Genomic DNA, 22894 nt, shown 5'->3' with positions numbered 1-22894 from the left:
CTTCTATCCAGGGCATGTACTTTGCTTTTGCTTTTGCTTTTTTTAAATTCTTTAACTTTCTTTTCTCTCTTTTATAACGTGGGCATTGTTTTGTCCACTTTTTAGACTGCTACTCAGATTTTTCCTGTTTTTCAAGGTCTTTAATGTGAAGGAAAAATTTATTCTTGATGATTCCAAATGTCATATCTAGAATTCACCATTCTGGTACCTCCTGGCTTTGTGCTTATTAATTGAGATCTGTTAAGAGTCCTCTCAGGTTTTATCCTTGGACTCTCCACTTCTAGAAAGCCTTTCTCTTAGTTTTGAAAGTGCCTGTTCCCTGCAAGATCAGCATTTTATCTTATTACAATAATTGTAAGCCAGGGATTCATAAACATTTTTATTTTAAAGGTATTCCTCTCTTCCCAATTAACTTAAGCCATATTGTTTTGAACACTTAAAGATCTCAATTAAATTTTTAAATTTTTTTATTATGGAAAGTTTCACATATATACAAAAGTAGAGGGTATAATGAACTTGTACCCATTGCAATTAATAATAGTTTGCCAGTCTTGTTCCATTAACCCACCTCTATACACACCCTTTTTTTGAGCAGTTTTGGGGATTGAAAACAGGGACTTATATGTGCTAGGGAAACATTATACCCCTGAACTATATCCACTAGCCCTTTTTACATTTATTTTGAGACAGGGTCTTGTTAAGTTGCTCAGGCTGTCTTTGAATTTCTGACTCTCCTGCCTCAGCCTTCCAAGTAGCTGAGATTTTAGATGAATTCCAGAACTCTTGCTAATTTCCATTTTTCCCCCTTAATTAATTACATTATGACTATAAATTCTTCAGTCCAATTAATATTCATACACATTCTCCTGTACCCACTAAAATCACAGCTATTGTATGGGGAAGATCAAGTCTTTTTAGCAGTTTCAAATAAATTTTCACTTTCGGATTGAGCATTTTCATGATTTATTTTATTTTTGCCTTTGGGGACCTGGGGTAGGAACACAAACCTCAGAGCCTGTGCCTGTCATATGCCAATCACAGGTTCTGGCTCTATAGTGTAACATTCATCAATTAACTTTGGTCCCTCGTCTATGAAAATAACTTTGGATTACTGTCTGGACCTATTAACTCTAAGCATTCAAAAATGGAATATTTATTGTAGATTTGAATTTTTGTAACTTAGTATTTTAGTGAAATTCAGCATGTAACTTTAGCTTCACATAAGGAAACATAAGTGATTCTAAGAAGGATGTGAATTTCTGACTTATCCATTATAAGAAAACTTCCTCTCTAGGATGAGAGCATGAACATGGGTGAATGTATAAATATCTGCTTTTCCCTAGAGAGCCTCCTTTTCATCTGACCAGAAGAGGCTGGGGTGAGTTTCCTGTCAGAGTTCAAGTTCACTTTAAGGACAGCCAGAACAAGCGGATAGATATCATACATAATCTGAAGGTATTGTGACAAAGCATTGCTCCCCAGAAATGATATTTTTTTTCCCATCATCTATTTCATATGGTAGTGAGGGAGGTGGTCATGGACAGTGGAAGCAGGATAATCATTTGAGCATGTTATGCTTACTGTTACAGCACTTCTTTGTCCTCTGAAGGTTGTGGAGACAAGTTACTTTCTAGCACAATGTATTTTCTTTAAAAAGATGAACTAATTGTTCAGATAATGTGAAGACTTGAATTTTTATCAAGTCTTACCATTGATGTGTTACTTAAGACTAAGTAATTGAAATCTTAATTTTTAAAAAAATATTAGCTTTTCTATAAAATGAGACAAATAATGCATTGCTTGTTTATCTCACAAGGATTAAGGGAAACAAACATATTTTGGCAATTGTAAAGTACTGGGTTGCAATATCTAGTTTGTATGATCAGAAATTCTTCATTGATGTATTCACATGATTTATTATGCAGCCATTATAAATTATATTTTATGAAGAGTTTTCTGTTTGTAGAGAAAAACTACCATTATAGTAAGTGAAAAGCAGAGCACAAAATACTATGTATATGAAGTTAGCCATGATTTTTAAAAGGAAGAAAAAACAAAACAAAATACCAACTATTGGTGTTATTGAAGTAATGAATTGGTGGGCAATTTCCCCTATACTTTTTTCTGTTTTCCTGTTTGTTTTAACATTTTTGCAGTTTTATATAATAAACATATTTAGCTTTTATAGTTGGAAGACAGACCGTTTTAGTGCTCCCCCTAGACACTCTTTGTAATGTATAGTAGAAAATATCATCTGTTCATTTTCTCTATATGTGATATAATCCTAACATTTTACTTCTCCCAAAGCATCCCTACTTTGTGGCTTATCACATTGTTCTAATTCCCAAAATTAAACTCAATAAAGCTGAGTACATTTATAGAATTCCTTTTACATTACCTTTGTTTTATAAATGTACCTCTTTAAACCCTGAGGCATACTAAAGTTTTCTCTCCATTAGTGATAGATGGTACTGCTTAACTTGACTTTTAAGTTATTTTCTACAGATTACTGTAAGACTAGATTGCCTTATAACCTCAGAGAAGAACAGAAACCAATTAAACAGCGTGTAGGCACTTCATTCAAAAGGACAGAATACTGTTCTATTTGAAGAAAGTCTAAAATAGTTCTGCTTTCTTTCAACTTATTGTAATCACTGTACATAGCACATTATGTTGCTCTAGGCAACATAATTTATTTAGTCTCTAAAATAAAGGGAATTGTTTACATGGTTCTCACATATTTTATTGTGCATATCACCTAGAGTTCCCTGTAGAAAATTATTTGAGACACAGTGGTATAAAATGACAGTGAAGTACTTCTTAACCAGTTTTTCTAGAAAACATAATTTTTACTATTTTTGTTGTACATTGACCTCAAAGCTTTTAAATACCTATATTTTGGCCACAGGATCTTTATTTTTAGTGGAGTTGTCATTTTCCCTGTTTGTTTTTTGTTTTGTTTTGTTTTTTGGCAGGGGTCGGGGGAGGTACCAGGGATTGAACTCAGGGGCACTTGACCACTGAGCCACATCCCAGCCCTAATTTGTATTTTATTTAAAGACAGGGTCTCACTGAGTTGCTTAGCACCTCGCTTTTGCTGAGGCTGGCTTTGAACTCGCAATCCTCCTGCCCCAGCCTCCAGAGCTGCTGGGATGACAGGCGTGTGTGCTATCACGCCCGGCATTTTCCCTGTTTTTTTCTGTGTTCTTAGAATGAAAGATCTTTCATTCTTACCTCTTTGTTCTAAATATTTGTTCAATTGAAGACCATTATTCTTTCTAAACAATCTTTCTTATATTCCCATTGTTGCTAGTCTGTGTTCTGCCTTCTTTTGTTCATTTCCATTCCCCTCTGTCCGTTCTATACACCATCATCAGATCAGTCTGTCCAAAACAGCAGAACCATTATGCTATTCCTTTTTTGGAAAACATAATTTAATTCTTGATGTTCAAGTTCAGACTCCCCGCCTACTTTTTAGGGTTCTTCCTGTTTTGATTCAACATACTTCCCCTAAATTATCTTGCATTAATCCTCTGCATGAGCATTCTCCAGTCATCTCACTCTTTTCGTGTCATGGAAAGTCCTTGGCTTTTCTTTCTTTGTACCTTTTTTTCTCATCCTCTCCTCCTCCTCAAACATTTGTTTGAATTCTTTCCATTCTTCAAGTTTCTGTGTAACTTTTTCTGGCTATTTAAGCTCATAACGATGTCTGCATTTTACTCTACAGAGTACATAATTATGTGTATTTGATACTGTAAATACTGAATTAAATACTGACTATTCTTAAGTGTTAAGAGTTTGCAGAATATATGAAATTCCCTGCATCCTCAGCAGGTAGTCACTTAACCCTCTCTTCAGCATTACCATGGAGCACAGCACTTCCAAATAAATGTTTTATTTATTTAGTAAATAAAATTTTGAAATTTTTTTTCATAATTTACTTAAAACTGCTGTTCTTCTTGCAAAACAAAACATCCTTGATCTTATTGTTGTAGCTTGATTTTAAAATAATACTGTACAACATTGTGATTTATAAGAACTTAAAAATTTCAGTAATAGCCTTCATGTCTCTCCATAAATCATTTTTTTCTCTAGGCAAAACTTGTTTCTGTAACATTTCTTTTTTTTTTTTTTTTTTTTTTTAATTTTTTATTGTTGGTTCTGTAACATTTCTTGTATGCTGTGTTTTCTAGTTCCTTTTGCTGTTTTGATAATAATTCTGTTTTTATCAATGTCCCTCTTAAAATCTGGTCCTAAGAATGAAACATATGCCTGTTCACATTATAGATAAACTGTTATTTTCATTTTCTAGGGGATAAGAAAATGAATGTCACCTAAAATTACCCATACCTGTTTAGCAGTCCTACTCTTGGCTAAGGTTAAAATATTAAAACTCCAGATCTCATCTGTGGAACCTGTCTTAATCAACCCTATGTTGCTTTTTTTTCTTCTGGATACTAAAATCTCTTGACTGACTGACTGAGTTGCCTTCCCTGTGTCGGCTATGAGGAGCTCAGCCAAGCTTGACATCTGCCTCCTTTTTTTTTTGGATCTTGTGATTAGCCTAAGGTCTGTAAATGAGCACAGACCTTTATTTTATTCATTTATTTATATGCGGTACTGAGAATCGAACCCAGTGCTGCACATATGCAAGGCAAGTGTTCTACCACTGAGCCACAACCCCAGCCCCATAACATCTACCTCTTATCAGCCTTTAAAACCTTGTGTTTACTAACCTTCCCTGGCTTTGCTAGTTTTTCCTTTTTTTCTACCCAACTTATAAACATGTTTTTCCTGTCAGTCTTACTGTACAATGTTTATATGGATAAGCTGTCACAAATTTCTTTTTTTTTAAGATGTCAGGATATAAATTGGAACACAAAAAGAAGTAAACCCCTTCCTATGTAAATGTAAACTTTGGTTTATGTTATTAACATTCCCTCAGTTTATGCCTTCTTTCTCTCCTCAAAAATAAATCTTTCAACCTATTTGTGTGTGGGCAGGGGGCGAGTACTAGGGATTGAACCCATAGCCTTATACATGGTCGGCAGATGGTCTGTCACTGAGCTATATCCTCAGCCCCCAAATAAGTCTTTCATGATGCTAATATATTTGAAATAGTTAGCATTGTCTGTCATGCCTAAATTTTCAAGAATGAAAAGTTTTTTTCAAGAATGCTTAATAACCATACATTTAAATATGTAATTGTGTCATCATATTATACGTATATTTTTATAGCCTGTCATTTAAAATGTATTTACACAACTTTTGTGAACTCATCTTAGTAGCTACATAATACTTCACAAGTTGAATATCCGTGTTTACTTAAGCATTCCTTTTATTGGACATCTATGTTTTTAGTTTGTGGTTATAGATGATGTCACAGTAAACTTCTGGTGTGAAACTTCCTCCATTTTAGGATTGTGCTTAGAATAGGTTTTTAGAAGTAAATGGCTTACATTAAAAATATAATAACTGTAAGGCCGTGACTATTTTTGTGTTTACCCAGTATTTCTTCTAGAAAATTGAGGATTTTTATTGAAGCAATGACGTGCTTGTTTACATTATGAGAACATGGATCCTGTGATTAGCCTAAGGTCTGTAAGTGAACACAGTGAAATTGAACACTCTGTCCTTTGTCTTTCAATAGCTGGATAGAACGTACACTGGCCTGCAGACACTTGGAGCAGAGACGGTAGGTGTTTTTCTTATGGTCTTCTTTCTTTCCTTTTTTTTTTTTTTTTTTTTTTGGTGGTGCTGGGGATGATCTTCATTTTTAATTAGGGGGAAAATGAGTGTTAGATTTCCTTCTGAAAAAAGTTTTTTTCTCTCACTCCCTTTGTGTTTCTTTTCTTTGTAATTGTTTAATTGTAGTTAAATAATTCATAAAATTTACCATCTTAGCCATTTTTCATTGTATGGTCTGGTGGCATTAATGCATTCTCACTGTTGTGAACCCATCACTACAGCTCATCCCTTGAACTCTTTCCACCTTGCAAACAGCTAAGTCCACGTGTGTGGAGCAGAGTTACCCCTTCCTCCCTCACCCCATCTCTAGCAACACATTCTATTTTCTGTGAATTTGGCTACTCCAGGTACTTTATAAATGGAATCATTTAGTACTTGTCTTTTGTGATTGCCTTTATTGTACTTAGCATGATGTCCTCAGTGTTCATCTATGTTGTAGCAAGTGTCAAAACTTCCTTTTTAAGGCTGAATATTCTATCATATTTATATATGACCTTTTGTTTATTCAGTCATTCATCAATGGACATTTGGGTTGCTTCTGTCTTTTGATTATCATAACTAATGTTCTTATGAACATGGATGTACAGATAACTGAATCCCTTTTTTCACTGGGCATGGTATCCCATGCCTGTAATCCTAGCGACTCTGGAGGCTGAAGCAGGAGGATTACAAGTTTAATTTAAGGAGACCCTGTCTCAAAATAAAAACCAAGGGCGGGGGTAGAACTGGGGATTGAAATGGAACAAATGAGGATTGATATTTGCATTTGTGAATATGTCAAAATGAACCCCACAACTCTGTAAAACTATAATGCACTAATAAAAACAAATAATATTTTAAAAAGGACTAGGATTGTGGCTCAATTGTAAAGCATCCCAGTGTTTAGTCCCAGTACCAACAAAGAAAAATTGGTGAATCCCCCTTTTCAGTTCTTTTGGGGATATATGTAGATGTGGAATTGCTGCATCATTTGCTAGTGCTATTTTAGTTTTTAAGGAAACACCGTGTTATATTTTCCATGGCAGCTGCATCGTTTTATATTCCTCCGCAAGTATGGAGTTTGTTTTTATCCATATTTTATCAATACTTGTTGTTTTCTGATTTTTAGTTTCTAGTAGCTTTTCTAATGGTCATGAAGTGGTATTTTGTGGTTTTTGAGCTGTGTTTCTCTAGTGATTAGTGATGTTGAATATCTTTTTCATGGGCTTACCTTATAATCATCACATATTTTATGCTTTTTTTTTTTCTTTTTCTTTTTCAAAAGAGCATGGTGTAGGGGCTGGGGTTGTAGCTCAGTGGTAGAGCACGAGTGTGGTGTAACCATTATGTGAAACTTAAAACAAAAATGTGCCATTATTACTTAAAATCATGTATTGTTAAACTGTATTTGATGCAAGATTAGGATGCAGGGAACGTTTGTGAATATACCTTAAAATTGAACAGTCCAGAGGTGAGGGGCTGTGGGCGCGGAGAGCGGGTGGCCGAGGCTTGGCGGATGGGAGGGTCCCTCCTGGAGGGTTTGTGGAGTGAGCCGGCCGCACAGGGGCGGTTGTGATCGCGTCCCCTCCGGCTGTTCGTCTTGAGGAACAGCGAGGTGGGCGGGAGGGAATGGAGGACCGTGGGTAGTTGTCGCGGAGGTGTTCTGGGTGCTCGGAGGCCCTCGTAGGAGACAGTGACCCAGGAGTCGTCGAGCTCGGGAAGCTTGGGGGTGTGGAGAGGAGAAGCCCGTCCTCAACCAACGCCCAGCGCTGGGCGGCTCCGATGCTGGGCTGCAGAAGTTCTCTGTGTGGTGGGTGGGTTGCGGGTGGTCTTTTTCCTCGGCCCGTCGTCGTGCACGCGAGGAGGTGAAAGGGGAGCGGCCTCCAGGCATCTCTTCAGCTCCCTTGTGACCTTCCCTGTAGGGGTGCCCTGCAATCCTGTAGGAATAGGAGACGCTGGCAGAGCCTTGCGTTCAGGACAGCAATGATGATACTGAAGATGTTTCATTGTTTGATGCAGAAGAAGAGACAACTAATAGACCAAGAAAATCCAAAATCCGACATCCAGTGGCATCATTTTTCCATTTGTTCTTCCGAGTCAGTGCCATTATAGTCTATCTTCTCTGTGAATTGCTCAGCAGCAGTTTTATTGCCTGTATGGTGACAATTATCTTATTGTTGTCATGTGACTTTTGGGCAGTGAAGAATGTCACAGGTAGACTGATGGTAGGCCTTCGGTGGTGGAATCATATTGATGAGGATGGAAAGAGTCATTGGGTGTTTGAGTCCAGGAAGGCATCTCCTCAGGAGAATAAAACTGTTTCAGAAGCTGAATCAAGAATCTTTTGGTTAGGACTAATTGCCTGTCCAATACTGTGGGTGATATTTGCCTTTAGTGCTCTCTTCTCCTTCAGAGTAAAATGGTTGGCTGTGGTTATCATGGGTGTGGTACTACAGGGTGCCAACCTGTATGGTTACATCAGGTGCAAAGTGGGCAGCCGGAAGAATTTAACCAGCATGGCTACCTCGTATCTCGGAAAGCAGTTTTTAAAACAAAACACCGGAAATGAACAGACTTCTTGAATAGAGAGAAAATTATGTTTTCTGTGATATTGGGGACTGGCCGAAGAGATTCTTGATTATGAACTGTTTAGACCTCAGTCCGGTTGCAAAGAGGAGCATTGGGTTTTTTTGTTTGTTTTCACTTACAAAGTTACTATGAAAACTGTTTTCCTTTTTTAAAGAAAGTTTTTGTTTTTATTTTTTTTTCTAATAGTTGAGGCTGGGAAATATGATATCATTAAGAACATTGTCAGAATTTATTTTATGGTGTACATATGTATGCATATAGTAATGTATCCGTATATCCCAAATTAATGTGTTAGTTTACATATGTTACAGAGATATTTGTATTTTGATCCATAGAAAATAGAATGTTCTTAGTCAAAGGTATGTGTGTTTACATACTATTTCTGTAAGTTATTTTCGGAAATAAGTTGATTCCATGATTAAGAGTAAACACTTGGCTTGTGTATGAGTTAAAATGTAGAAAAGATTGTTAATTTTAAAAATATACTTCATGCTGAAATTGCTTACCTTAGACATGCACAAGTGAAAACAAAATTCAGGCTGGTAGTATTAACTAGTTTCTAAAATTTCTTTTATTTTTTTACTTAAGGCCTAAATAATAAAAGGAATCTTTATAGTTTATGTTTAAGGGATACCCAAGGGATTGCTGCTGTTCTATTTATTTTGTGGAAAGGATGGTCAGATTTTATTTTGGAACTTCCTGGAAACTCTTCAGTGGTCTCTGGACTAATAAAATCTTTTAGTACTAAATGAATATTGTTCTTATGTCTTAGTAAGAATAATCATTTAAATACTTGGCATAATAAATGCCTAAAGACATTATATGAATCTATTTTTTCTTGCTATAATGGGGATATTGTAAATCATACATTTGTATTAATAATATTTCTTAAACAAGGCAATATATTTAACTGTAAAGTAAACCAATCTGCAGATTATTGTAGGCAGTTGTAAATTCTGTTGTAGGTACTAGAAACTTTGTTGGAGTCTTTTAATCAGCAGATTATGTAGTGAGTGTATTTGTACATTGTTAAAATATTTTTAAAGATATTTTGTTTTAGTTGAATAAATGTGTGTTGGAGTGATTAAAAAAAAAAAAAAAAAAATTGAACAGTCCAAATAGATATACATCAGTTCAGTAACATTTTCCAGTCTGAAAAAAAAAAGTTAAACATTAGTTTTTATTGATTTGTGCATTATAGACTAAATATTACACTTGAGAAAATTTGCTGTAGTGTTGTCAAGTATGGATGTATAAATTTTAGTCTTCTGTCCGAAGATTCTGTGCCTCTATCATTGGTTTTGTTATCTGATGAGCTGTCTTTGGTGCCACCTGTAAGGTGTGTTTACCTTTGGCACTGCAGCTCTCTAAACAAACCATGCAAGTGGACTTTTAAAATATGCTGGCAGTGAGTGTGCGTTGAGAATCCCAGGCCCATGGCTGGCAGTGTGCAAGAAGACAAATGTGCATTCCTGTGCCTCTGGTGACTGCCTTGCTGCTCTGTTTACATTTTAAGCAGCATGAAGAACAAAATTAATTCCATGCAACAATTGCACAATGTAAGGTTATAAACCAGTTTTTACATTGAAAAAAACAGGATGTGACAATTATGTGGTGAAATACAGTATTTAGCCATTTTATTTTCTTTAGAGAAATGTCTACTCAAGTCCTTTGCCTGTTTTTTACCAGATTGCTTTTGCTGTTTTGAGCTGTAGGAGTTCTTTATCTTTATATATTCTGAACATTAATCACTTATCAAACACACAATTTGCAAGTATTGATGCCCATCCTGTGATTCATTTCTCTACAAAAGTTTTTAGTTTGATGTCCCATTTACTTGTTGTGTTTTGTTTGTTGTTTGTTTCTTGGTTTTTTTCCTTGTGATTTTGGTGTCACATCCAAGAAACCATTGTGAAATCCAGTGTCATGATGCTTTTCCTGTTTTATTCTAAGAGTTTTATTATCTTAGCTTTTGTCTTTAGGTCATTGATCTATTTGGGGTTAATTTATATAGAGAGAAAGTGAAGTACTACATTTGCATGTGAATAACCAGCTTTTCTTGCACTATTTTCTGGAAAGACTTTGTCCTTTCCCTTATTGAATGGTCTTGGAACCTTTGTGGAAGATCATTTGGTCATACATGTGAGGTTTTGTTCTATTCTGTTGTTCTGTGTGTCTGTCTGTATGCCAGCACATACTGTTTTGATTACTACAACTTTGTAATAAATTTTAAAATCAGGAAGTGTGAGATCTCTTTTTTCTCTACCCTCTTCCCCATTTTTGTTTTTATTATATAATATCCACAGTAACTATTATAATCAAAATTAGTAGTCAAATCTTTATCTAGAGAAACGGACTATATTATTAGCAGGAGACATTTATTGAGCAACTACTATAACCTATGCACTGGTCCAGGTGTTGGCAATACAAAAATGAACAAGATAGTTTTTTACTCTTAGGGAGTTACATTCTTCGTAATTTGGAGAATGAGGAGAGTAGGCAGTAAACACAAAGCAAATAACAATTTCAGTTCCAAATAAGTACTTTGAAGAAGAGAGTAGCTGGGGGACAAGAGAGTTGCATATGCTAAGGTGGTTGTGGAAGATCTCTCTGAAAAGGTGACATTTGATTGAGATCTACTGATGAGAAAACCATGCAAAGATTTGGAGGAAGTATGGTACTAAGGAGTAGAAACAGCAAATAGAAAGGTTTTTCACTGAAGGTATTCTGTGAAGCCAGACTACATTACATTCTAAGATAAATTCTTCAGTTCTTGAAATGGAAATTGACTTTGAGGTGCAAGTAGAAGTTGTTTGTCACATCTCTTAGAGTACCATGTTCTAGGACAGGACTGGAGTATTCTGTGACCCCAATGGTGGATTCATCAGCCCGATGTTAGCTCAAGCACTCTACCACTGAGCTACAACCCCAGCCCCATACTTATCATATTTTAAGTGTTCACATATGTAAGCATATAAGGTGTACAATATATTCTAAAGGGTGTTGTCCAATTGTGTAGGTAGTGGACGTTGAACTCCATCGGCATTCTCTTGGAGAAGACTACGTTTACCCCCAGTCCTCCGAGTCGGACATCTCCGATGCCCCTCCATCTTTGCCTTTGACCATTCCAGCCCCAGTAAAAGCTTCTTCACCAATAAAGCAGTCCCTTGAGCCAGTAACCGATACCTCTGTGGAGAAAGGTAATGCTGCAGTCTTCCTTGTATGGGGTCTCTCTCGGGCCATTCTTTCTCATTTGTACAACACAATATAAAACTTCTGCCTTCAGTGACTTAAGAGAATATGGAAATTAAATTTTCATAAATAGGCATGCTGCCAGTATTACACAGTTCTATCAAGGAAATATCAAAATTTCTGCTCCTCTCAGAAGCATTTTTCCCCCATAAAGTGCTACTGACATAAAAAGCAGGTGTCACCAAAAAAATTAGATTTTTATCCTTTGCTAAAAATCTCTGATTCAGCTTCTGATTGTTTTAACAGAATACTTGAATATTAAATATTTAATCTTAGTTAAAATAATGTTCCAACATCAAAAAAAATCCATGGTATTTTTATTTAATAAATATGTAAGTACACAAATACCATATTTTAAAAAATATTTCTTTAGTTGTAGATGGACACAGTATCTTTATTTTTTATTTATTCATTTTTATGTGGTGCTGAGGATCGAACCCAGGGCCTCACTCGTGTGAGGCAAGTGCTCTACCACTGAGCTACAATCCCAGCCCCATAATTACCATATTTTAAGTGTTCATATATGTAACCATTTAAGGTGTACAATTTATTCTAAAGGGTGTTAGTTTTATCTCTAAGCCTGTATTTTAATGTGATGTTAATGTTTTAATTCTTTTATAAAATGTTGGCCTATTTTTTCTTTAGAGTTTAATTGCATCCTCTTTCTGAGCATTAATGAGATCAGACATCATTAGATTAAATGAATGGTTTCTTTGTTAGTTTTTCCTCTTTTCTAATTTAAACAATTTTTAATTTCATATATTAAAAAATGCAAGAACATAACAAACTTTTGCTTTTATATGTGGTTTAAAGTTAATGATTTCTATTTTTTTTTAAATTTTTTGTTGTTGTAGAAGGACACAAAACCTTTATTTTTCTATTCATTTTTATGTGGTGCTGAGGACCCAGTACCTCACATGATAGGCAAGTGCTCTGCCACTGAGCCACAACCACAGCCTCAATTTCTAATTTCTTTTTTTTTTTTGGCGCCAGGAGCGCTTCTCTCTCTCTCTCTCTCTTTTTTTTTTTAACATTTATTTTTTTTTAAGTTTTCGGTGGACACAACATCTTTTGTCTGTATGTGGTGCTGAGGATCAAACCCGGGCCACACGCATGCCAGGCGAGCGCGCTACCACTTGAGCCACATCCCCAGCCCTCAATTTCTAATTTCATAACAGAAGCATTTTAACTAAATAGGATTCTAAGCATGATACCTTCCACCAAAAAAAGTATAAATGGGTAATTGATTATATTTATTTTACCATCAGTAATTTGTATAAATAGGTATTAAAATATATGAATAATATACTGATTTTTTTTTATTCTTTGCCACAGTGGTAAGGTTTTGCTATTTCAAAATGATTGATGACTTATTATTTGCCTGCTAAATTTCAAACAGGATTCCCATCCAACACTGAAGCTGAGAGACACACTACATTTTATTCTTTGCCATCTTCATTGGAAAGAACACCCACCAAAGTGACATCCCAGAAAATTACCTTTTGTTCTCATGGCAATTCAGCTTTCCAGCCAATAGCATCAAGCTGCAAAATTGTGCCACAAAGTCAGGTTCCTAATCCTGAGTCACCTGGAAAATCCTTCCAGCCCATCACCATGAGCTGCAAGATTGTCTCAGGTATACAGGAGATGTGTTGAAGACGATGTGTGTAAAGTTGGCTGGATGGTAGAAGGGTTGGAGTGAAGTTCTTCTAAGTAGTATTTGTGTTTCTTTTCCTGTCTCACTATCGATTAGCACAGCTGCCACAAAGCAAAATAATTAAATAAATAACCATACACACAACTTATTTATATGAGAATTCTTTAATGGGATGAAGAAATGAAACTCAAAATGCTCTAATTTTAGTCTCCTAAAGTTAGCACAGGTAAAATTTTGATAGAGTAACCTGGCTGAAATCAAGGTAGAAATTGAGTTTGGGGATTCTAAGTGAAAACCAAAGTAACTAATAATAGAAAAAATTTAGAGGCCTTTTGGCTTGAGGTTAAGCTTTAAGTGTTGGAATTGAGATACCTTCTGTTGTCTCCATAACCACACAAGCAAATTATTCATTCCTATTATCAGTAGTATCTGAGACTTCCCTTTCACTAAATTTTGATTGTCTTTTGCCTTTTGGAAGTTTCACATTTATGTTAAAAGTTATGAACTTTTAGTAGAAATACACTTTATGGCTTTCTCTCTACCACTTCAGAAAAGACATGGAAAGCTGGATGTGAGGGGTGCATGTCTGTAATCCCAGTGGCTCAGGAGGCTGAGGCAGAAGGATCCTGAGTTCAAAGCCAGCCTCAGCAATGGTGAGGCACTAAGCAACTCAGTGAAACCCTGTCTCTAAATAAAATATAAAATAGGGCTGGGGATGTGGCTCAGTATGTCAAGTGCCCCCGAGTTCAATCCCTGGGTTCACTGCCCCCCCCCCCAAAAAAAAAAGAGCCATGAAAGGGGTGATTGAAACATTAAGCAGGGAGAGCACTTGCATATAATGCTTAAATGAAAGAGGAAAAACAGGAGTCTCTACTGCTATACATGGACAGCTAAGCAGAATATGGTCCATATCTTTGAAATAGATAAAATCTTTGAATTGATTTAAGGTAAATTTCACCTTCCAGCTTGGATTTGGAACCTGCTGCTTCCAAGTTGGAATAGACTGAACACAGAAGTTGATTTGAAGTTTAGAGAAATTTGCAGGTGGCAAATTTGATCAACAAGGCAGTTGAGGATGTTTGTTCATGACTACCCTTTGAGAGTGCTCTGTGGGAACATGAATCTTCCTGGATTGTGGCTTTGACATAGTATTGACAGATTTTTGTCTGGAGTATAACACCCACCTATGACGTTGAGAGAATCTTCATGCCGAGATAATTGCAGTTCCAGTTCCACTGTCACATAAAGCATTGCTTTTTGAACTTTAATGTGCATTCCAGAGGATCTTGTTAAAATGCAGATTTATATCCAGTAGGCCTGGGATAGACCTTGAAATCTTTTTTTAATGAATTCTCCAATAATGCTGATGTTGCTGGTTTGCAGATTAGGGTATGTAGTGGATCACAGTACTTCCTGACCTCAGCTATACTATCACTGCTGCTGCTCAGCACCACAAGCATACAGTCCCGTTTTTTCATCCTGACTTGTTACCTTAGACTGACTAAACGTACTTTGCTTTTCTCCTCTTTTTCATTAATAAAGGTTCTCCAATATCAACGCCAAGTCCATCACCATTGCCTCGAACCCCAACCTCCACACCAGTCCATGTGAAGCAAGGCCCTGCCAGCTCTGTTATAAATAATCCTTACGTTATCATGGATAAGCCTGGGCAGGTGATTGGAGCCTCTACTCCTAGTACAGGTGTGTATATGGCCAATATTTGTGCAATACAGAGGATTTGATCTTTTATTAAAGACTAAATCCTAGCATGACTTGATAGCCAAGTGATAGGAAAATAAAATTTCCATCCATTAAAAAAGACTATATAAAGTAACATCAATACTGTCTCTGAGGGTAGATTTGTTTTTTGTACAGGTACATTTTAGGAATGAAAAGTAGTGAGCCATCATTAATTTTTTTTAAAGAAATAATTGATTTTCTTTTCATTTAGAAATGAAATTCTTGTTCTTTTGGGGGAATACAAGTAAATGCCCCAGACTTTTCCAGGTTAAACTTTTAGTACAGTGATAGTTTTGTGTACCATACACATTTCTTCCCAAGCAACTTGATATTTACTTATCTTCAAATAAGACACATTTTGCTTTGGGAGGAAAATTGAAACCTGTAGTTATAAAAAGAGAATACTAGTAGGAAGAGCAAGTCTTTGGAGTCACCATATTTGTCTTCACAATGGCATATGACTGCATAGTGCTTTTCAGTTTTTTTGATGTTCTTTTACTAACATTGTTTTATTTATTCCCTTCACTTACCCTCTATAAATACACATGTTCCTATCTGTAAATTTCACTGATGTAGGGAAACAGGAAAAGAGAAATGAGATAAAAAAGGATGATTATAAAGTAATGAGGCTTTTTTTTTAATTTAATCTTTTGGATTTAATGTACATTATTATATGGTTTTGTTTGTTTTTTGAAAAGCTAAATAAGTACCATAATGATTTTTAATTGCAGAACTTTAAAAAAAAAATACTGCTTTCCGGGCTTACCTAATACCTTTTTGAACATATTTAGGAATGTTAAATATATATATTTTCAGGATGCTTAGTTTGGGGAATCAGCCACAAATCTTTAGAGGTAGTTTTGGAAATGGAGTAGGTGATTGAATACCATTTTAGGTCTCAACTTGTTGACTGTTAATAATGTGACTTACTTTCATCAGACTCACATAGTTGCAGACAGTTGCACAGGCAAAGCATAAAATGTTTAATGTAGGCAGCATTCTAGGGTAGACTAAGACATTCTACAAAGTAGTTTCACTAGGTATAATCTCTAATGAAACTACTTTGTAGAAGCTGACATTACTTGAATTTTTGTATTCTGGCCCATTTGTTAAAAGACCAATACCGTTATGTTGTTGTGTCTCTTATGTAAGGAGTAGAGTATATAATGTGTACTTTACTTTTTCTTCTCTTCGTACTTACTAACTTCTTATTTCTTTGTAGATTGAATTTGTGGTCAACTTTGTCTCTGAATTCTTAAGTCTTTTTTTCCCTTAAAAGTTTCAGGGTTATAAGTATTCAACCCTTAAAAATGAAAAATAAGTAGTGGCAAAGAGAGGAGGGTGGTGGAAAATGGTTTAAAATTATTTTTGTAAATTTTACCTTGTATTTCATTTTTAAATCTGCCCTGCTTACAGGAAGTCCTACAAACAAGCTCCCCACAGCTTCTCAGGTCTCCCAAGGAACAGGTTCCCCTGTTCCTAAAATTCATGGAAGTAGTTTTGTAACATCTACAGTCAAGGTAAAGCTCTCGTATGCATTGCACTTTGCTAGTTTGTACAGACAGTGTACACAGCCTTGGCAAGAGTGTCAGCTGATGATGCAGATTTCACAAATTAGGCTCTTCTTGCTGATAACTATTTTGAAGGTCATCTACTGCAGACTCTACTACCTCACCTTGGTCTTTTCCTAGTGTAGAAAATGCTTCTGAACATTTCTATCAAATAATTACCCATTTCAATTTGAAAACAGTGTGGTGAGGTGGTGACCTTACTTTACTTATTTATGTTTTGATGGAGATGACTTTTTTTTAATATTTATTTTTTAGTTTTAGGTGGACACATATCTTCATTTTATATTTATGTGGTGCTGAGGATGGAACCCAGTACCTCATGCGTGCTAGGCGAGCACTCTACCACTGAGCCACAACCCCAGCCCCTGGAGATGACTTTTTAAAAACTATTTTCTTACAAAAATATTTGTCTGACACCTTTCATTTTTTCATGTTTGGACTATCAAAAATAGAAATATTTCGTCTTGTACATGTTAGTTTTTTAGTTATTTGAGAATAATTCTTACCTCCACAAGTTTTTTCCCTTCCTCTTCAGAGTGAATAGTCCTTCAGAATTTTGGAACTCCAAATGATCTGACTTGTTCAGATCACAGTGCTAAATATCCACTCACCATTTGGCAAAGACACTTCCCCACTGTGTGGTTAAATTACCCAGCTTCCCTGTTAGGGCTCCCTTAAATCTGAAGCATTTGAGTATCAACTCCTATCTGAAAAACCGTGAGAATGTGAAGGTTGTCTCTTACATGACGTGTGCTGAACATAATTCTTATATTTAGACACATGGTAATGATAATCTTGAATAGTTTCCTGGCCCAAAGCTGGTTTCCCCTAAGTTCTGTGCAGTGTGCAAGTAGCATGTAGATGAATATCTGAACAATATTAATTTCCTTGAAGGTCTTAACTCTTATCAGTTTATTTTTGATGTTTGTTGATGATCTTTTTATTACACAGTCAAGAAATATTCTTAACTTTTGTTTCTTTTTCTTAAAATTCTAAATATGGCAAATTGCCTCTGAGATTGGCATTTTGTCTTTGAGAATTAGAGACCATCTACAGTAGTTCTGAATGCCGACATTGTAAAGATGTCTTTGCGTATACTAATTAAGTTCTTCACATTTTTTTAGTTAAGTCCTTATTGAAAAAATTTCCCTTGTATTCTAAGTATTGAATGAATTTCACAAATCAAGTGAAGTTATGTTAAGAGAACATATATTAAAACAACTACCTGTTTCAACCATTAATTTATTTAGTGAATTGGCTAAATAGAAAAGAATAAAATGCAGTGCCTGTCCTTTAATAGTTTATTCTCTGGCGGGCGCTAGGCATGCAAGCTGAAGGTATAGTGTAGGAGTCTCCCCAGCAGCAGCAGGATACATCTGAGTAGCTTTGCTAAGTTGTAGCTTTTCTTTGCATTTGGTTTTTAAAACAAGATTAAAATATAGAAATAGAGGCTTGGAAAATCCCTAAGAGTTTGGGGGTTTTGTTTTTTTGTTTTTGTCTTGTCTTTTGATTGTTTATATTGCTACAGAGCATCACAGTTTGTATTAAATGTAGATGACTAAGAATTTCTGAAATCACTCTTTTTGACTTGATTGCATAATATGTATTTATATACACACAGCAAGAGGATTCTTTATTCGCATCTATGCCACCTCTTTGCCCAATTGGGAGTCACCCTAAGGTTCAGAGCCCCAAACCTATTACTGGAGGACTTGGAGCTTTCACAAAAGTGAGTATTGAGTCTGTATGGTCTTATTACATAATCCTTTTTGTGGCATGTTAGAATTGATTGAGACTACCTCTACAACATGTTACTTTCTAGTATGTTTCAACTCTGAAACCAGATCTTAGTTCTGGTACATGTTTCTATTTATTTACTGATACCCACTTCCTTGGAGTCCAGCAAGATAGGGAATTCAGAGAGCACAAACTAGGTTGTTTCTCTTTAGTGCTATTTTTCTACTAATCTCTAAAACAAATGACGGAAGCACAAGGTCAATTTCAGGGTCTCAAGTGTACTAGGCAGTTTCTGTGCTGCAGAGCTATACTCTCAGCCCTTTTTATTTTTTATTTTGAGATCAGGCTGGCCTCAAACTTGAGATCCTCCTGCCTCCACCTCCCAAGTAGCTAGGATTATATGCATGTACCACTGCTCTTGGCCTTTTGGTCCCTTTAGTAGCTTTTGTATACTGTATTTAAGCAGTCTTTTTACCCTTCTCAATAATCTTTCTACCCAGAACAAGTTTCATTGATTCATTAATCCCTGCAAACAGAATCTATTCAGATGCTAGGTTTTTTTTCCATGGGATATTAATTCAGTGTCATTGTCATGTTTGTTACAAGGTGATCATCAAACAGGAACCTGGTGAAGCCCCTCATGTGCCCACAACAGGAGCTTCGAGCCAGTCGCCACTTCCTCAGTATGTGACTGTGAAAGGGGGTCACATGATAGCTGTGTCGCCCCAAAAACAAGTCATTACTGCTGGAGAAGGGACTACTCAGTCACCAAAGATTCAACCCTCCAAGGTTTGTGTTGGGTAGAGATTGGGAGGTCAACATGTAAGTGAATATTGTATAAATAATTAATAAATGCCAAAAAGATTCAGATTGACAGGGTTGCTGATCCCATAAGAATCTGAATAGCAGCCCAGTTGCAAAGCAAGTCAGTTGATGATAATCCCATTTGCTCCACTAGTATCCATGACGAAAGTTGAAGCATGTATTGTAGAGGGTCCAGGAATAGCCCAAGAGGCAAAGGAAAGCTGTGTCCTCTCTCTGGCAGCAGAGGTGACTGGCTTCACATGCACAGCTTTCTACCTATTCAGATCTGAGATGGGACCACTGGTTTGTTTCTAATTACACCTCTATGTCCAGACTGATCTATTTGATGATTTCTTGGTTCTTTAAAGTGTTAATATTCCTTACTATGTGGAGATATGGTGGAATTAATGAATCAGGAGAAATGTAAAATGGCCCTCAGTTCCATATTTTCCTACATTGATTAGAAATAATATCTATTGAATGCTTTTTGTGTCAGGCTCATATTTATATATTACCTGTAATCTTTAAATACCCTGCAAGGTGAGTATTTTCACCCACCTCTTTTTTTAGGGGAAGGAGTACCAGGGATTGAACCCAGGGTGTGGCTCTTTTTTTTTTTTTGGTGGTGCTGGGGATTAGAATAGGGTGGCTCTTAACCACTGACCCACATCCTCAGTCTTTTTCATTTTTTATTTTGAGACAGATTCTTAACTTAGTTGCTGAGGCTAGCCTCAAACTTTCAATCCTCTTGCATCAGCCTCCCAGGTCACTAGGATTATGGGTGTGCACCACCGTGCTGGGCTATTTTCATCCTCATTTTACAAATGCAGAAATAAATCATGACTGAGAAGCATGGCAGCTTCCTAAGAGCGTACAGCTAGTGAGTGACAGGGGTTTAAATCCATGTGTGCTGACTTCAGACCATTCCACTCATCCAGTAATGCTGAGCAGACATTCTGTCTTGTCACATGGCTATGTACCTAATGGTAACATAAGACTAAGAAAAAGCAGATTTGTGCTAAAATGCCCTGAGTAAGGCTTAAGGGCACCTGGGAAGAAGTGTCACAGCAGAGTGAAAGAATAGCAAAGAAGAAAGGGAGCATGAGAAAAGCCACCACTGTTTACCCAGGATATTTAGGAGATAATGAGCTGTCTGCAAGGTAATACCATTCTTGGTTATTGCTGAAGTACATTCCTTGAAACTGTGCCTGAAAACAGGAGGGTGGAAAATGTCATCATTGTTCTTCCATATCATTTTGGCACAATAGAAACTCTTCTTACCATGTTTTCTGTGATAGATGAAACTAAGTCCACAATGGCAGGATGGGGAGTGGGAAGAAAAAAAGATCAGTGGATTACAGAAAGGGGAATGAAGGGAACAGTGGTGGGATAGGAATAGGAAAGACAGTGGAATGAATGTGACATAACTTTACCGATGCACACATATGAATACGCCACTGTGAATTTCACCAAGAGTGGGATCCTAATTAGAATAAGGTATATTCCTTGCTTGTCAATGATATCAAAATGGACTCTACTGTCATGTGTAACTGAAAAGAAACAATTAAAAAAAGAAAAAAAGGGAAGTGCTACCTTCAACATGAAAAGTGACAGCTGAGGAATAAGTAAATTCCACATGGGAAGAAAGCAGTGTGGTGTGCTAAAAAGACCGTGAGCTTTGAAATTACTAGTAACTACCCATTACTTGTGTGACGTGGTTAATCTCTGTGAACTCTGGTTTCTTCATCTAGTGAAAGACCTCTTGTCTTTCAGAGCTTAGGAAAATGAGAGAGCGTCATATGTAAAGGACCTAGCAGAGAACACATGCTCAGTAAAGAACATCTGATATGAATGTCATGTGTACCTATGTACAATACCATGGTAGCAATTATTATTGAGCACAGTTGGCTGTAGTTTTGAATATCTAGAGGCAAAAATCACATATAGAAGAATGTTCTTACATGCTATAGACCTTAAAGTTGCGAATAGTTTTTTTTTTTTTTTTTTTTTGGTAATTACAAATAATATTATTACCTTGGACAAATTTTCCCCTTTAGAATGCTAAATTCTCACTTGCCAAAGTTATGTTCACAGGGTAGAAATAGAATAACAACAAATACAGAACAAAGGTGTAATTTCCTTCTAGTTGTTTTGTAAAGCTAGAAGGAAATTAGCAATACCCAGAGAAGTATTGTGGAATGGGAAGAGGAGAGTGGTAGGTAAGTTTAGGTTCTAGGCTAAAATGTTGTTTTGTTAAAAACTGAAGAACTAGCTTGGGATTATGATGTACTGCTTAAGGACCCTTTCTCCTTTGTAGTATCTATCATCAGCTGTGCATAGAACAAAATCATGCATCCTTTCCCATTCTCAGTTTTCCAGAACAAATGGTGTCGGGGTGAAGGGTCATCTTATGAGTGGTGTGCACATATTGGATAAGCTCTGTTAGTCAAGACTGCCCTCCTATGGCCAATTTGGGATATCATATTTTATAAGGTTCTTAGATTAAATGTGTCATATCTGTTAATAGCAAGAGTTCATGTTAGCAGCAGCTCTCATGTTAGCTGGGCATTTTATACTTAATTCTCATTCCTGATTTTGTGGGGCAAATATTACCCATATTTTATAAATAAGAGGACTAGTGCGAAAGCTCAAAGTGGTTAAATAACTTACCCAGCTAGCTGCTGATGGACTTAAACAAGGAAACCAGGTCTCTCTGCTTACAGAAACCTATGTACACTTTCTTCTGCTACACTGTGGTTTAATTAGTTGATTAGGGGATCATTTTCTTTACGTCAGTCATATCATCCAGACACATGGCAAATATATATTAGTATGTATTACAATTATAGTAATATGCTGTATATACAATTATAATGTATTAATATATACTATATAATGTCATATTACTATATTGTAATTTAGTAATTACTTAATTAGAGCATCCCATTCATCAGTTGTATATGGTATATACTTTTATTCTATCTCCTAAATAATCTTATTTTTTAAAGAGGATCTAAAATTTCAATAAAATATACAAAGTACTATAAGCATTTGCATATCCTCTGAATTAGCATATTCATATTCAGATCTTTTTTTCCCAAATAAAACATGACTGATGTCAAGTTCACTTTGTTCTTCCAAGAAATGATACTATCATGAATTTGATATGTAGTCTTTTAGTCCATACTTTCCTTGCATAAATATATAGCCATGGAAAACATGATGTTTGTATTTTGAAGATTTCATAAGAGATACTTGTGGGTTTTTGCAATTGCCTTTTCACTCAGTATGTATCATTTAAAGTCTGTTTATGCAGACCTATGTAGGTCTCATTGATCCGTTTTTAATTGTGTGTGATAGATATTCCATTGTCTCTTCCTCTGTCTGTAGGCATTAAGAATGTTCTCATATGCTGTAAACCTTAAAGTTGCCAATAGTTTTTTTGTAATTACAAATAATACTACCTTGGACATTCTGTATAAGTTTCCTTGAGCACATGTTTAAAATTTCTGTATATTCAGGTTTCTGTATTCCTAAAAGTAGAATTCTTCCTACATAGGGTATGCGAATTTTCAATTTTAGTAGATAGCCAGTGTCTCTCTGGAATGGCTGTACAAATTTATCTTTCTGTGATCAGTGAACAAAAAGTTCCTATTTCATCATATTCTCTAGCAATTCTTGATGTTATTAAGACTTTTTAAGAACTACTTTTTCTCTACCAGTTTGATGGGTGAAAAGTACTATCTATCTACTATCTTTTTTGCCTTTAGAAGGAAGATTGTTTGCATTTCTTATAACCTTTATGCGTCTTTTCATC

The 22894-nt window shown here is 35.9% G+C and overlaps 2 protein-coding genes across 3 annotated transcripts in view; both read left to right on the top strand.

Moving 5' to 3' along the window:
• Yeats2 (YEATS domain containing 2) overlaps positions 1-22894 on the top strand; it is an 89337-nt gene that overhangs the window by 31484 nt on the left and 34959 nt on the right. For both annotated transcript variants that reach the window (XM_058585101.1, XM_058585102.1), the window contains exons 8-15: positions 1344-1455; positions 5651-5699; positions 11340-11516; positions 12968-13204; positions 14768-14926; positions 16382-16485; positions 18158-18265; positions 18880-19062. In XM_058585101.1, the coding sequence (XP_058441084.1) occupies positions 1344-1455; positions 5651-5699; positions 11340-11516; positions 12968-13204; positions 14768-14926; positions 16382-16485; positions 18158-18265; positions 18880-19062 (1129 nt within the window). The remainder of the gene's footprint in view (positions 1-1343; positions 1456-5650; positions 5700-11339; positions 11517-12967; positions 13205-14767; positions 14927-16381; positions 16486-18157; positions 18266-18879; positions 19063-22894) is intronic.
• Positions 7218-9137, top strand: LOC124105393 (Golgi apparatus membrane protein TVP23 homolog B-like). The gene is made up of 2 exons (XM_046462535.2): positions 7218-7342; positions 7704-9137. Exon 2 carries the CDS (start codon positions 7884-7886, stop codon positions 8307-8309), a length of 426 nt encoding a protein of 141 aa, XP_046318491.1. The 5' UTR covers positions 7218-7342; positions 7704-7883; the 3' UTR covers positions 8310-9137.

Source organism: Marmota monax, unplaced genomic scaffold (assembly GCF_021218885.2).
Source record: "Marmota monax isolate L192 unplaced genomic scaffold, Marmota_monax_Labrador192_F-V1.1 WCK01_AAM20220418_F8-fsc00100, whole genome shotgun sequence".
Lineage (NCBI taxonomy): Eukaryota > Metazoa > Chordata > Mammalia > Rodentia > Sciuridae > Marmota > Marmota monax.
This window is presented reverse-complemented; position numbering and strand designations above follow the sequence as displayed.

Excerpts from the sequence above, each read along its gene's own strand:
- LOC124105393 (XM_046462535.2), top strand. The coding sequence starts at position 7,884 with ATGGTGACAATTATCTTATTGTTGTCATGTGACTTTTGGGCAGTGAAG.